General features: G+C 46.1%; 1 protein-coding gene across 4 annotated transcripts in view; it reads left to right on the top strand.

The window, feature by feature from the left end:
• The window catches only part of ALS2CL (ALS2 C-terminal like), a 48,623-nt gene that overhangs the window by 6,243 nt on the left and 28,101 nt on the right, over positions 1-14,279 (top strand). The window contains exons 1-2 of one of the 4 annotated variants that reach the window (XM_056334452.1): positions 3,087-3,182; positions 13,858-13,966. In XM_056334452.1, coding sequence (XP_056190427.1) covers positions 13,861-13,966 — 106 coding nt within the window. In that variant the 5' untranslated portion in view covers positions 3,087-3,182; positions 13,858-13,860. The other 3 variants (XM_056334450.1, XM_056334451.1, XM_056334449.1) reach the window with 3 other exon arrangements.

Raw genomic sequence — 14,279 nt, 5'->3', positions numbered from 1 at the left:
TCTTCTCTGTACAAAACCGCTGTGTTTAATTAATAAAAACTGTTAGTAGAAGAAAATACGATCTGACAAAACTCCAGGTGTAGACTTTTTTTACAAAAACAAAGGCTGCATCTGTCAATGTGTCCCTGACTTTTTTTGTTGTTGTTTCTTTTTTACAATTGGAAGTCTCTCAGGTTTCACGACTTTTTGTCTTCAGGTTGATCAGCACTAAAGCTTATCTATTTGCAAAATATGTCTTTGGGTATGGGGTTCTTTTCACCCTTTCCCCCCTGAATCAAAGCAGGAAGGGGAAGCAACTGCAGTATTACATTTACAGGATGAGATGCATGTCTCATGCACAGCCTTAGATGGTCTTGAAACATCTGTGTCCTCATCCACTGCAGAAATGTTCTGGAAAGCAGAGCACTATCGACACTTACCCTAAATCGGTCTTTATCTTCAGAAATACTGTCTATACTATATAGGTGATGGACCATGCTGTGTCTCACCCTCCATAGCCAACTCAGACTGAATCTGGTTTTAAAGGCTGGATGTAAAGATGTCCACAGTGTGTTGGAGGTTCCCGCTATGGGTGCAGAGGAGTCAGAGTGGTCCTACCTCTAGTATGGCTAGGTGGTTGCTCAAGTAGCAGCAAATCATCATTTTTCACTCAGTGTTTCAAGACCAAGTAATGAGTATTCATGCTGTAACCTGTGGCAGTCTGGTAGCTGCTGCACAATCAGCTGAGTTGCCCGTGCAATGGGGAGGGGTTAGATGAGGGTGGGAAATCTCCTGCCTGGAAGCTGGAGGTCTTATGTCTGTTGAGGACAGTGTGTAAGGGGGCAGGAATGTGAAGCTGTTCAGAGGAAGATAAAGCAAAGTCCCAGCTGTCTGGTTTGCTGTCCAAAGCATCCAAAGGAGTAAGTGTGATTAGGGATGGGGAGAAGAGGAGAAACAGCAAATGAATGGGAGTGTAGTGAGAACTGGCTTGCACAGATAATGCCTTGTCCACATACAGGAGGGATGTCGCAGAGGTGCAGACCTCAGGACTTGGGGCTTCTGCTGCTATTCATTTGGTTTAAGGCTGAGGAGCAACCTGAACACCTCAGACCAAACATGGCCTTTCTGCACATTCTGAGCATTTCAGGAAAACTAGCCGAGTGACTGAAAGCAGAATTCTGCTGAGGAAACACAAACGAAAGTAAAAGAGGTGTCCCAAGCCAAACTGTGACATTCCTCTGTGTCAGCACAGTTTCAACACAGCTTTGCCAGACTGGAGTTAAAAAGAACAACGGGGGAAAAACACGAACCAAGGCATGCACAACAAGCCACTTGGCCAAAACTGTACAGAAATAAGCTACAAAGCTGAGCTTGAGGCCCAGACCCAAATGCACTCAGTGGTTTGAAAAAGAAGACCTTAGAGGTAAGGTGGGCTGTCCAGTGTCCATCTCCCCCAGCATGGAGCACAGCTGCTGGGCCTTTGGTGAATGCCACAGGGGAGCTGGAGTTCCCCAAACCTCTGCACTCAACAGGGAGATGTTCAGCTTTGGGATCTCTGAAACCCTCTCCCCGTTCCAGAGGGTAGCACTACCATAAGGTCTGCCAGACAGCAATCTCCATCTGCATAGGGTCTGGAGGCTGGAAAGTCCTCTGGGCTCAAGCACCTATGCCAAGACTTTGAAAGGACTTGAGGTGCCTGTCTGCCATCTAGACCTTTGTGGGTGAGCACTTCCTCCTCAGGGCATGGAAAATCCAATTTCATTCCAGATTTTAGACTGGAAGAAAAAGGTCTGTAATTGTGCCAAAGTCCTGATCACCAGCTCTTTTCTCTCTGCAACTTGCAAAGCAGGTAGGAGGCTGGCAGTGAGCTCATTGCTCACTCATCCCTTCCATTTCCCGGCTCCATCCTTCCCCAGTATTGTTCCCTGCAGTGTATGGGGATTGCTGCTCTGAGGCTTGCTGCTCTGCCTGCTGGTGTGGTGTAAACCACTGTGTTGAGGTAGACAGTGAGTTATGGGTACAGCCCTGTCTGAAAAGACGCCTGGAGTCCAGGAAAATGGGAAGGAAGTCAACAACAGTAGGTGAACCTCTCCGAACAAAAGGTGATTGAGGCATCCCTTGTCTCCTGTTACACCCTGAGCATCCTTGCTATAGAAACTGACTTGTCCTGATCCCTCAGCCCACAGTAAGTTCCAGTAGTTTGTAAAAGTCCTTGAAAGTGTATAGCTGTGGAAGAGGCAAGCTGCCGAGTGGGAGCGTCTGGGAAAGAGTGGGGCTTTGTTAGTGCTCTGCAGCACGCTTGGGAGCACCACGGGAGGGCTGGGGCTCCCGTCAGGTGGGGTATCGGCTTCTTGTGAGGGGGACAGTGAGTGCATGGTGGTGGCTGCTGCTCTGACAAAACGCTTGCGGGGATTTGCTGTAATTTGGGATCAACCGGAAAATGCTTTCGTGCTTTAGGAGCTCCAGTAGGTGTGCTGTGGAGGACTCTGGGTCCTCCTGATAGATGGACTTTGGGGTGTTTTTTGGGGTTTTTTTTTGGTGTGTTTTTTTGAAGGAGGGGAAATAGTTACTGCTGGCTGAGGTGCAGCAGAGGACAGACTTGGCATGCATCACGTGCAGGCTGTCACAGGCTCTGCAGCAGGCTCTGAATAGCAGGAAATGTCCCATTTCCCAGGGTTTCTGCCTGTGGGCTAAGCAAGTGCAGAAGTCACACAAGGGGAGAGACTGGCAGAACAAGGAGAAAGAGCAAAGGAGCTTCATTTGGCAGAGCTCTGTGGGAATGGGCTGTAGGTGAAAAGGGATTAGAGCTGAGAAACACACACCACTGTGCAAAGAAAAACACACCCTGTCCTTTTCCCGTTCGGTTTCCTGTATTTTAAGCTTCCCCAACGCATGAGCGGCAAGAGCACAGATCGCAACATTTCTTGTCCTTTTAAAAAAGGCAAATAACAAGCAATTGCTATAGAAACCCTATTTGCATGGGTTTCGTAACTGTGTCTCTGGGCTCTGTGGGTGTCTCATCTAATGAACAGGCCCAGATCTGTGTTTCAGCAAACGAGGCGGCCAGGCGTGGGAGGGAGAGGTGGGAGGGGAGAGCGGCGGCTCTGGGAGCACTGAGTATTTCAGGACTCACTCGGAAGCTCAGAGGAGCTGCTGCCGTAGCATTTACCACGGGGGAATTTTAATTGGCTGCCTCATGCAAGGTACGTTCCTCTGCACGCTGGTTACTTTGGGGTTTCGTGACCGGTGTGCTTGGGTTGGTTGTTTTCCCATTAATCCTGAGGCTCAGGTTTATGGCTAGCCATGTACCAGAGGAGGGGTGTAAGATCAGCCTTAGCAGGCTGAACGGACCGTTGAGATCCGTTGAGTTGAGTAAAAGTCCTGAAGCCGGGTAAAGTTTGGGAGAGCTTGGGAGAAAACAGGTAGAATTTTTACCTGTGCAAGTGACCAAAGGTGTGGAGTGCATTTTCCTGGTGGGTAAAATGCACGTGTGAGAACCCCTGTGCTTTATCTAATCAACATATTGGCTTTGCATAAAGAAGGTACGTTGTCTTTAAGGTATTTAATTCCTGGATTTGAGGCATGAAATCCTCTGCTTGCTCTCACCTTGTGTTTTCTAAAAAGGGATGCTGGAGAAGCGTGTGCATGTGTGGTCCCTCTCCTGCCGGCAGCTGCCTGATCCCGTGTGTCTTGGAGCTTGCTCCTGTTTTGAGGGAGGCATTTTCCACCCGTGCCAGGCAAGCAGGCAGCCTCACCTGGCAATACAAGCCTGATGAAGTAAGGCTGGAAACCATGCATTCATGCTGGGGTTGCACAGCTTGCCTGGTGGAGTAAAGAAACCAATACCCAACTAATTAGCCGAGGCAAGAGTGGCTGATAAGCTCGCCTGGGTTTCTGCAAGGGAGGGAAGCCGTCAAAAGCTTGCAGGTGTCTCAGGTGTTAAGTGAAAAGTCTTGGGTCAAAGGCCCAGTTATAGGGGAACAGAAGCACACTTAAGATTTTTTTAAAAGTAGCAAACTAGGTGTTTAGAGCCAGAAGAGGAGGAGCTGCAGTTCACAGGAGGGCTTGTTTTTAAACTTAAGCTTAGTTTAATTTGGACCTGAACTAAAGCTGTGTCTCTCTGTGAAAGTTTCCTATGGCATGGAAGCATCTTCCTAGACCTTGCAGCTGCTCCATGGACTTAGTAGTCTCATTGCTGCTGCTGAAATGACTTGAATTCCCAACAAGCTCCAAGACAAGATTACTGAGGATCTGCAAGGAAACGAAGCAGAATTATGCTTCAAGGCCCAGCCTTCAATTTAGTAATTCATGTTGGAGGCAAACAATAATAACAAGTTCCAGAGGGATAAGATAAATTCAGGGACAACAGGTCCGTAGGCAGATGCTAGGAGTAGGGTTACATCTTCTGAGATCCCTAACACAACAGTTGGTTGTTGGTGAATACAAGAGGAATGAAACCTCAGAAAGTGGCCAAGCTTATGTTTGTTCTCTAAATAACAGCTCTTATTCTTACTGCCAGACTGGCTGGACCACTGGATGACCTGGTTGGTATTGTTTACATTCCTGTTGAATTGAAAAGGTACATCCAAAGTACTTTGGGCTCAACAAACAGGAATTTTCTTGTGAAACAGTTTTGACAGAACTTCTGACCAGCTCTTCAGGTCATCAAAAGACTGGGTTTTGGCACTCAAAGCACCTCAGTGAACTGTGGTGTCTCGCAGTGATGATCAGAGGTTAGGAAGCACTGGTGATGCTTTGCAGGGCTGTCCTGCCTTCAGTGGCTTGTAATTTGTCCTCCAAGAGCACCTGAAGGGTTTGATGAAACACTAGAAGCTTCTGACTACACTCAGCCCTTGGTAAAGACCTTGGGCACTAGAATGGAAAGGTGGAAAATTTGGCAGCTCTTCATTCAGGGCTGTTAATGTTCCTGGACATGAGTGAGTTTAAGGGACCCAAACAGAAAGGAGAGAAAGGCTTGGGGCAGGGATGAAAGTAATCCAAGCAGGTTTGGGTTTGTTTGTTTGGGTTCCCTGCCCCCCCCCCCCCTTTTTTTTTTTTTTACTTCTCCTTGTCTCCATTCCTGTTCCTTTGTACAGATCTCAGCCCTGCCCTGCTTCTGGCAGGTATCTGGGATGCTGTGAAGTGCCTAGGCCTTGCATGGGTCACTTGGTAGGGCAGATCTGGGAGGTTTTGTAAGTGGAGTTTTGTAGTGACATGTCATTACCTTTTGGACATTGCCTCTAGCATAAGCAAACCTCTGGGTGAGGTGGGAGGAGAGGCAAGAGGTGATGCCAAAAATCAGGACAGGTAGAGGATGGATCCAGAGCCTCCCTTGCGACTATGTAGTGGAGGTAGCCATCTCAAAAGTGGTGATCGTCACATGACGATTTTCGGTCTTTTAGCACGAAGGAAGTGAAATACCCTCTGGTCCTACTCAAGTTTTGGAGGTGTTGACTGGAGAGGATGGTTTGGGGAGATGACGTTACTGTACGTTGAACTCCACCTCATCTGTGAAGTAGTCCTGCTGCCAGCTCTCCCATCTCCTGAGGGACACTCCTCTGATTGTGTTTGTGCCTCTGGGTTGGTTTCCAGGCTGCAGTTAGACTGTGATACTCAGGGTTTGTCTCAAAACTACTTTGATGTAGATGGCAACATGTGTTCTAAAGCCCAGATGTCTATCACTCTGTCATTTTTCTTGCTTTTTGAGGCCATGCTGATATCCCATTTGTAACAGAAAAGCAGAGTAGACATGGTAGGAGTATGAGGTCAAGGGAGAGGAGCTTCTGCTCCTAAAAGTGCTACCAGAGCTGCGCAACAAAATTGTCCCTAGCTGTTATCATCTGTCTTTCCTGTATTTCCACTCCAGTGCAGAATTATTGAGTCCTCTTCTCATAATCTCCTTTCCTTTGCTGCCTGTCATTGTTTCAGCTTTGACTTGGACTTTCATCCAGTAACCCCAAGTCATTTTGTGTTGCATATATGAGTTGCAGGGTCAAAATAGTTATGTTTCTGCATGCATAAGCTCCTTGTAAGTGATAACACTAATGATAATGGGGAGCTACAAGGCCATGGGGGATTAAATAGCAAGTAAACATCATCTCACCCATCAGCCTTATTGTACTTGCCTTGCTGTTTACAAAGGCTGAATGTTATCCTTAATTGTGGTGAGAGTGATCTTCTCTAGCCTTAGTTGTCAACAAGTAAAGGCTAGATTAAATTGAGCCTCTCATGTGCTTCTTTTTGGTTACAAAAGGTGTCTGGGGTGGGTAGTTCAGTCTTCAGATACCCAGAGGGAGCAGGTGGATCTTGTCCTTTTGAATTCATCTAGAGGTTTATGGTTGTTTTTATTGGGCTCAAGAGTGAACTTCCTAAGGAAAGGACATGAGCTTCCAATTTGGGTTTGGGAAGGAAAGAAAAAAATCTGGGTCAGATAAGGTTTGTGTAAAGCTTTTGCATTTCCTGTTTTCACAAAAAAAAAAAGAGAAAACCACCCCACCCCCCACAATAGTTTTGTGTTTTTCCATGTTAAAGGTGGAGAAAGACAAAAGTCTGGGAGGCGGGGGGAGGAGTTCTTCTAGGGCTGAAAAATCAATTAGGCAGCTTCAGTGCTTTCTGAAGAGTACTGAATGCTTGTTTGACCCTTCACAAGCTCCTGGCCACACACTGCTACTCTAAAGTTGCTGAGGTATTAACGTGGTCTACATTTTGACAGCCTTGCACTGTGTTTTCGTTCACTACTGGAGGTCCTGCCAGGCAGGTGACCGACAAACAATTTGATGAGTGACACATAAAATCAGCAATACCAAGGCAGGCTGTCTCAGCTCCCATAATGCAGAAGAATGTGCTTGAAGAAGAACAGCACAAAAGGGCTGTAGTAATACTTCCTCCATATGTGCTTCTTGCCTCCTCAGGGAGTTCCTGAGCTAGAGTTGATGCCTTTGTTTTTATTAGCTTTTAATTCATTTTTCCTCCATGAACTCACCCAGCTGCCTTTGAACACATGTATAGGAGTCTCATAGCAACGACAGGCTCTTGTGGCAGAGACTTCCATGGCTTAATTAGATGTAGTGAGGTTAAATGTCCTGCTGCTTGTCCTGAGTTGGCCCCGCTGCTGGAGGTAGGGGCGGCTGTGCTGTGCCCCAAGTGTTTGCTGTGTGGCCTTGGTCTGTGCGTGAACCCAGACTGATGGAAAGCTTGAGGGTCTTGTGTTTAGGGTGGGAAACTTGATGGGTCTGTTGATTTTCTTGTGTTTTTTAAATTGTGCCTACCTACTTTTGTTCCTGTCCTGCACAGCAATTTCTCCTGGTAAAGAAAATGTTGCACCAGACCCTGCCTAATTTCGTCACGTGGCTGGCACTGGCACACTCTCTGTACCCCTTGTTAAAGTCTAATCCGAGTAACTGCTACCTCCATTCTTCTCATCTTCCTTTTTATGCTGCTAAGGGCTGTCTTGCGACTTGGGGTTTCATTGTCTTTCTACCCTGTTTATCCCCAATTACCTCTCAACTGACACATTGTGTGTTTCTGTCTGCTCATGAGGTGGCTCCAGTAAGTTGAACGCTAATTTATCCCGAGTCATGACCATCTGAGGCTTGGCAAGAGCAGAGTCGGAACAGGAGAATTTGCTCCAGTGTGTTGGTGCTGGTTAAACAAAGTCTGGAATTGTTTTTCCACGTGACAGAATGGTCTTTGTGCCAGCCTGAATGCAGACTCAGCTGGACCGTGACACGTGAGGAGGGATGTCAATTAGAAACACAATTAGGATGCATGAGGATACGTAGCCCCTAGAGAAAAGCAGAAAAGGTTGGGACAGAAAGGAACAAACATCTCAGCATTGGCCACCAGAGATTGTCCTCATGGCCTTAAGGAGCTCCTGAGTCTGCAAACTCTGAGCTGACACCACGGATTGAGTGAGGAGGTCTCACCCTGCTCATGGGTACGTGTGTGATGGTACATTAAACTATGCTGGGGAACGGACCCAGGTTAAAAAGTAATCTGGTGAAAGCTAGGGTCCGTAGTGCAAGCTCAAACAAATCTTTCCTCTCCCCTTGCCCTGCTTAAGACCAACTTTTAATGCTAATCCATCCCCCCACACCCCCCCCCCCCCAAAAAAAAACCCCCACAAATACCTATTTTTGATCATATTAATCATGATTATACAGATGTCGAGCTTACTAAGGGGAGAAAACTGATAGTTAGGTTTGTGTTCATTCTGGTTTAAGGTCACAGGATTTTTCTGTTACGTTACACGCTGCGAATTGCTGGCCTGCATTGACTGTCTAACAGTAAACTTTTAATAAGTTTATCTGCTAATTTCCAAGGGAGAAGCTCCCCACTGGCAGGTTTTGTGCAGAGCTGTATATTATTCTGGCCTTTAACATGCATCCTTTAGAGCTATACAAATAGCTCTATAAAAAATAGAAATATATAAAAATATATAAAAATACTTAAATATACACTTTATATAAATATAAATATAAATATGTATATAAAAATATTAAATATAAAAAATAGAGCTATACTATACAAACTGCTTGGGGAAAGACACAGTGCAAGGCAGGAGCAGTGGGCATCTGGAAGACAACCTGGCAAGAAAAGAGTTTTAAATTTAAAATGTTTTAGGCTACATCCTGCTGCAAAGTAGAGGGGCATTTACCAGTCCAAGTGTAGGTGCCCACGCTCTTTATTGTATTCTTAGATGATTTTAGATGCTGTAGTTAGGAGCAACTCCATTACCAGCAGGAGAGAAAGTGACCTCGACAGTGAAAAGCAGTATCTGAAGAAAAGTTTCAGGTTTACCCTGGCAGAGAAGTATCTGTAGTACCTCTTGGCTTCACTTTGGAATGCTTTTATTACGTCTGTACGAGAGCTTGAGTTAAAGCACCTTTATCCCTGCCTCTGTGAAGACAATGTACCCACTTGACACGGGCTGTAGTAGGAAGGTGCCTTTTCAGCTGCGTGGCAGCAATAACTTGATGGCATCTCAAAGGGCAGGGCAGGGAAGGCAAGGCCTGGCCTGTTTGAGGACTGTATGTGACAAAATGATGGACTGGCCCCATTACTGAGGCAGTCGGTAGCAGAAAGCTTATGAACTGCAAGGATGGGTGAGATTGGAAGGGCTGCAGTGCCCTTTAGGATGGCTGATGCAGGGAAAGAGAAGAGTTTAAGCAGGGGAGGGGTTACAGCAGACATGGTTGTGGTATTTACATCCCACCTGGTTTAGCATTAAAATGCCCTAAATCTGGCATGGTTCATAACAAGTTTCTCCCATTTGAGAAGTGTTGTTGTTGACTGATGACCTTAGCTTCAGCACAGAGGGGGATTCACAAGAGGAAGCTGGAAAATGAGTAGTCCTTCTGTAGATGTCCAGTTTGTTCCTTAATGAACAGGAGCTGGTAAGATTGACTAGATGTGTTTCCATGAGAAACTTCGTGTCACATGTGAAATGTATGGGGCTTCCCAGATGTTCTTCTGGTGGAACAGTTGGCTCAGAGCTACAGACTCCGAAGTAGAATGGGGCTCTATGCAAGGCAGGCAATGAGGCTCAGTGTTCCACCAACATGTTTCTTTGCTTGATTTCTTATCTGTTCCACCCACACTCCCAGCAATTTCCTGAAACTGGGTATAACAACCTGTTGCAGCTCCTCCAGACATGCATTTTCTTCCTGAAATGTGCATTTAGCAGCTTTGTACAGACCCTATTAGGATGAATGTTCCTCTAGAGGACCCAGGCTGCTCCCATCTATCGGATGCCCAGCAACCACCCAGTTTGGTATAGCTGCTGCGTCACCCTATTTCTGCCCTCATTGCCATGCTCAGCAGACAGGCCAGGAACTTGATGAGCCACAGAGATCCGGTGACTCCTACAGAAGTTGTTTCTCAAGGTCTTTTTCCTGTTTCTACATGAATACTGTTATGTGTGCCTTCTGTACTTACGGACCTGTACTGTACGGCTTTCATTTAAGGAGAATAAACATGTGTCTCATACTTTGGAAAATGTTTTCCTAGGGAGATCTTGTTCTCATGGGAGCATGAAGCAGGCTGGTGGCTGTTTTGTTTTGCCAGTGGACGTGGCCATCCTCAAAGGCCATGGACTTTCTGATTTTGCATGTAAAACCAGATGCTGTCCCGCTGTGTGCAGCTAGTGGACTCTTCCTTGGAGCTGCATCTCTTCAATTCTGGCCATCAGGAGTGCACCATCTTCAAAGGTCTTGACTCCACAGCAGCAAAGCCATGCACGAAGAGCAGACTACAACCTTGTGAACAGGCTCAAGCCTGCCTTGCCCTTCATGGAGCAAACACAGAATTACAAAACCACCAAGTCATGTGAAAGCTGTGTCCAAGACAGGGGAAGACAGCATGTGACAGCCCCGGGTTTCTGCTCAATGGTCCCGTCACCCAGCGGCACTACAGTTTGCATTCAGTTTTCACACATGTGAATGTATGACGTGACCTCCGTGTGCCCTTGGATGGTCCTGATTTGTTTCCTTTGCCCTCTGTGGCTGAGCCAGTGTTGATTTTGTTCAGTAGGTGACAGATTTCAAACCTTCTTTGCCTGACTGGGCTAGAATAAGTGTGCAAATGCTGTTCTTGCAGAACAGATGGGGAAAGCCTGGAAATGGTGACTGAAACTCATGTTTACCTTAATGGGTGATGTGATGTGATGTGATTGATGTGATTGTGATGTGATGTGATATGATGGGGCAACTTGGGCCTTTTTGTGGTGCCAGAAGGGCTGTTTTGAAATCAGACTGGTGATGCTCACCCATTCGGCAAACCATGTCTGACTGTCATGTTCAGGCTAGAAGTAGAAAATACAGATTTTCCCAGGAAGGGCGAGAATGTCATTGCTAAAAAGAAAAAAAAAAAACACCAAACAACACCAAACCCAAATCAAAACACTGTGTTAAGTCTTGGTCATGTCATAATGGAAAAGAGTATCCAAACACTTCTGTTTTTTGCAGAGTTAGCTTGGGTGTCTGTACGGTGTTGCTACTGCAACGGTTTCTCAACCCACGTACTGCACTGCGGGAATGCTTTGGGTCATGCCCATAAGGTCTGAGCTCATGTCTTCATGAGTAATAGACCCTCAAAAAACCAGGATTGCAGATGGGCAGGAGGCAGCATGTGGGACCAGATGGTGGTTGGAAGGGGCGATGCTACATCCAGATCAGTAGGTCCACCTTGGACATACATGGTTCTTCTTCCAGCTGACCATTACAGAAGTAACCAACTAACACTTAGGCTGGGACAGTGATGTTCCTGTGGTGTTGCACATGTGCTTTTCAGCCCTGAGGAAGCTCCTCAGCCTCCTGCCTCTGCTCATGGACTGTTGTGGTCCTGTGGAGCAAAGCTGTAGGTATCTGCACCCTTGGTTTGAGTCATTTAGTTTAAATTAAGCCATCTGTATGTAATGAATGGGTTGCTTCTCTGTTTTTTTTGATAAGAGAAGACTTTGGGGAAGACTTTCTGAGTCTACCACCCATGGGTTTTGTTTTACAAAGGACAGATCATTTTCTTGCAGAATTAAGTAAGGACCAGGTGGAGACACCCTCTCATATCAGAGACATCTACAATGATGGAATTGTCTTCCCTCTTAGCCCCCAAATCAGACAAAACAGTCGGGCTTAAAAAATATAAATAAATTAAATCTACCACACTGTTACTGAGCAAGCCTGGCACAACCCCACTGACTACCTGCTGGTCTGCTGAAACATTTGAAAATGAAATGCTTTCACACATCCAGCCTGATCTCACTCCCTGATTAAGCAAGCTACTTATGCTTAGATATTTCTAACAAGCTTGAGTGCTCTCTAGGAGCTGTGAGAACCAACTTTATCTTTGTGTCTACAAGACAGGGGATTAGGTGGTAGCAAAAATTAAACTTTTAGATCTGTCCCGTCCTCTGGGTGCTCTGGGGTAAGAGCTGGCTGGCTGCTGTTTTGTTTTGCTTTTTTCTTGGCTCGGTTGCCTTCACTGGGAGGGGCCAGGAAGAATTTGTATCCCAGTTTTTTGACCTGTTCGCATGCCTAGAGCTTTCCTCTGGGATGAATTGCCAGTGTTCCTGCAAAAAACCCCATAGCCTTATGGTCATTCAGACCTTGATATACGAAACAAGGCAAACTAACAAGATTATGAATTTTTTAATGCTTCCAATTTTCTCAGACAAATGACGTTTAAGAGGTGGTGGTTACTAAGGAAAAAACATTCTCATTCATCTCTGCAGTCACTTGTGTCTGGATCGGAACAACCACTTAATACCAGGCCAGCTAACCATTCAAACTGCAGTGTCCCTTGCTCTATGACACCGTTCCAGCCCAGGCTCCAGGATGACCTGGAAAGTGAGTTTTGAAGCAGAGTGTGGTCCTTAGCAAGGAATCCACCCATGTGTGAAGCTTAAAAATGAGGTGTTCCCACCTAACTCTGTCACCCCACCTGGGTGACCTTTTTGGAGTCCATGCTGAGATGCTCAAGGTATTTCTTCCCATGAAGTATAAAGTAAGGTTTGGCTTCTACGTGTTAACTTCCCGACACCTCAACAACAAGGAGAATGCCTCTCGCCTATTGTTTGTTGCAATCAGGGTAGAAGTTCAGGATGTTAGAGTATGCCACCCACAGATAGCCCCAGTTCAGCTCTTCCTGGAAGCAACACAAAGACTCTAGCTATCTCTATTAGTAAATAAATTTGGTCTAGCCTCATAGCCAAGTGGCTATTGTATAATCTATACGTAGCTAATTTCTCCTTACCTCCCAAAATAGCACGACTATGTGCAAGCTACCTGTTTCAAATGGTCCCTGGATAACATTCGAGGATTGTCTGGGAGAGGCGCTAGTTGGCACACATCAAAACCATGCCAGCACCTCTGCCACCACTTTAACAATGTAAATTTTCACAGCATGACGCCACATCCTTGTCTGCTTACTATCATGAGCGTAGGCTTTGAGCGTGCCCTACAGCCAGGCTAAGGATACACGTGGACAGACCATATCCAGTCCCTTGAGTTTGCCGTTTTGCTTCACAAAGTTAAAAGAACCTTAGTTTTGTATTTTTATCTCCATTAGTAAGATTGGCTGACTCTGCCCATCGTATCTTCACCACCTGGCCTTCTTCCAGCTCAGTCTCTTATGACATGCTGTTAGCTGGCTGCACCCGTTTCCTCTGATACGTTTCTTTAGGGAGGTGAGGCTGGGACAGAGGAAGCTACTGGAGTTTGCTCACATGGGTTTGCTGCCTTGCCTTTTTTTTTTTTTTTTTTTTTTTTGTTAAAGTATTTCCCACTTCCATTTTAGGCAAGCTTCCCTGGTTGACGCAGCAGTTGTGACATATAACCAGCAGTGTAGAGTCCTGCTTAGAAAGGACTAACGCCAGACGTCTGTTCCTCTGGAGGGCTGGATATTCGGGCATGGCTGGCCTGGCTCTGCAGCTCCATACCATAGCTTTTAATGTCAAGAGTTGCAGAGAGAGGCACCCAGGCAGAAAACTGGTGAGAGATACAGAAAGAGATGCTCTGCTTCATCCTTTGCTGCCTTCAGGGATTTTCTCCTGGGAGAACAAATCTGGCACTAAGCAGGATTAACACCTATCAAGAAGTTCCAGTGGTGTGGAAGAGGTGTCATGGCCAGCCTGAGAAGATCTTCAATTTGGGGCATCATGAAAATGGGTTATAGTCTTGGTGGCCTTCTGTGACACCTGCTCATGTTGAGCTATTGGGTTTCTATTTCCTCTTCTAACACTTTAAAATGCTTTTTGGGGACAGCAATTCTACCCATGTGTGCTGTCAAGAGCAGGACAGGCTGATTGTTTGCATGAGCACTGAAGCCTTGGCTGATGGATACTCTTGCAAGGGAGTTTATGTGTGCCTTCTGTGTTGTGTCCAGGACATGTGCACGGCCGAAGTAACTGCATCTCTGCTCCAAGTGGAGGAAACCTTCTCAGCATGCCTGGCACGGATAGATGCTCTCATCCTCAAGCCTCTGCTCCAGGCAGGTAGGTCAAAGACGACTACTTTTTTTGTCTGTGGTTCTAGCCTTGAGTCACTGGCACACCTATGAAGGGATTTATAACTGAAACTCCAGAGCTCTGAGGACTTGCTGGAGGCTGGTTTGCTGGACTAAGTGGAATGTAGAGATGTTTTGTTTAAGATAGTGAACTCTTAAGGATGCCTGTGGCCTTTCATTCAAGCCTAGGACTGTGGTTCCTGTTGTTTTTAGAGGTTAATCGAGGTACTAACCAGTATCGGCCTGTACTCCTGCTCCGAGGCTGATTTCCATCATGGTGTGTGGAAATCCAAAATGTATCT

Source organism: Falco biarmicus, chromosome 4, assembly GCF_023638135.1.
Source record: "Falco biarmicus isolate bFalBia1 chromosome 4, bFalBia1.pri, whole genome shotgun sequence".
NCBI lineage: Eukaryota > Metazoa > Chordata > Aves > Falconiformes > Falconidae > Falco > Falco biarmicus.
This window is presented reverse-complemented; position numbering and strand designations above follow the sequence as displayed.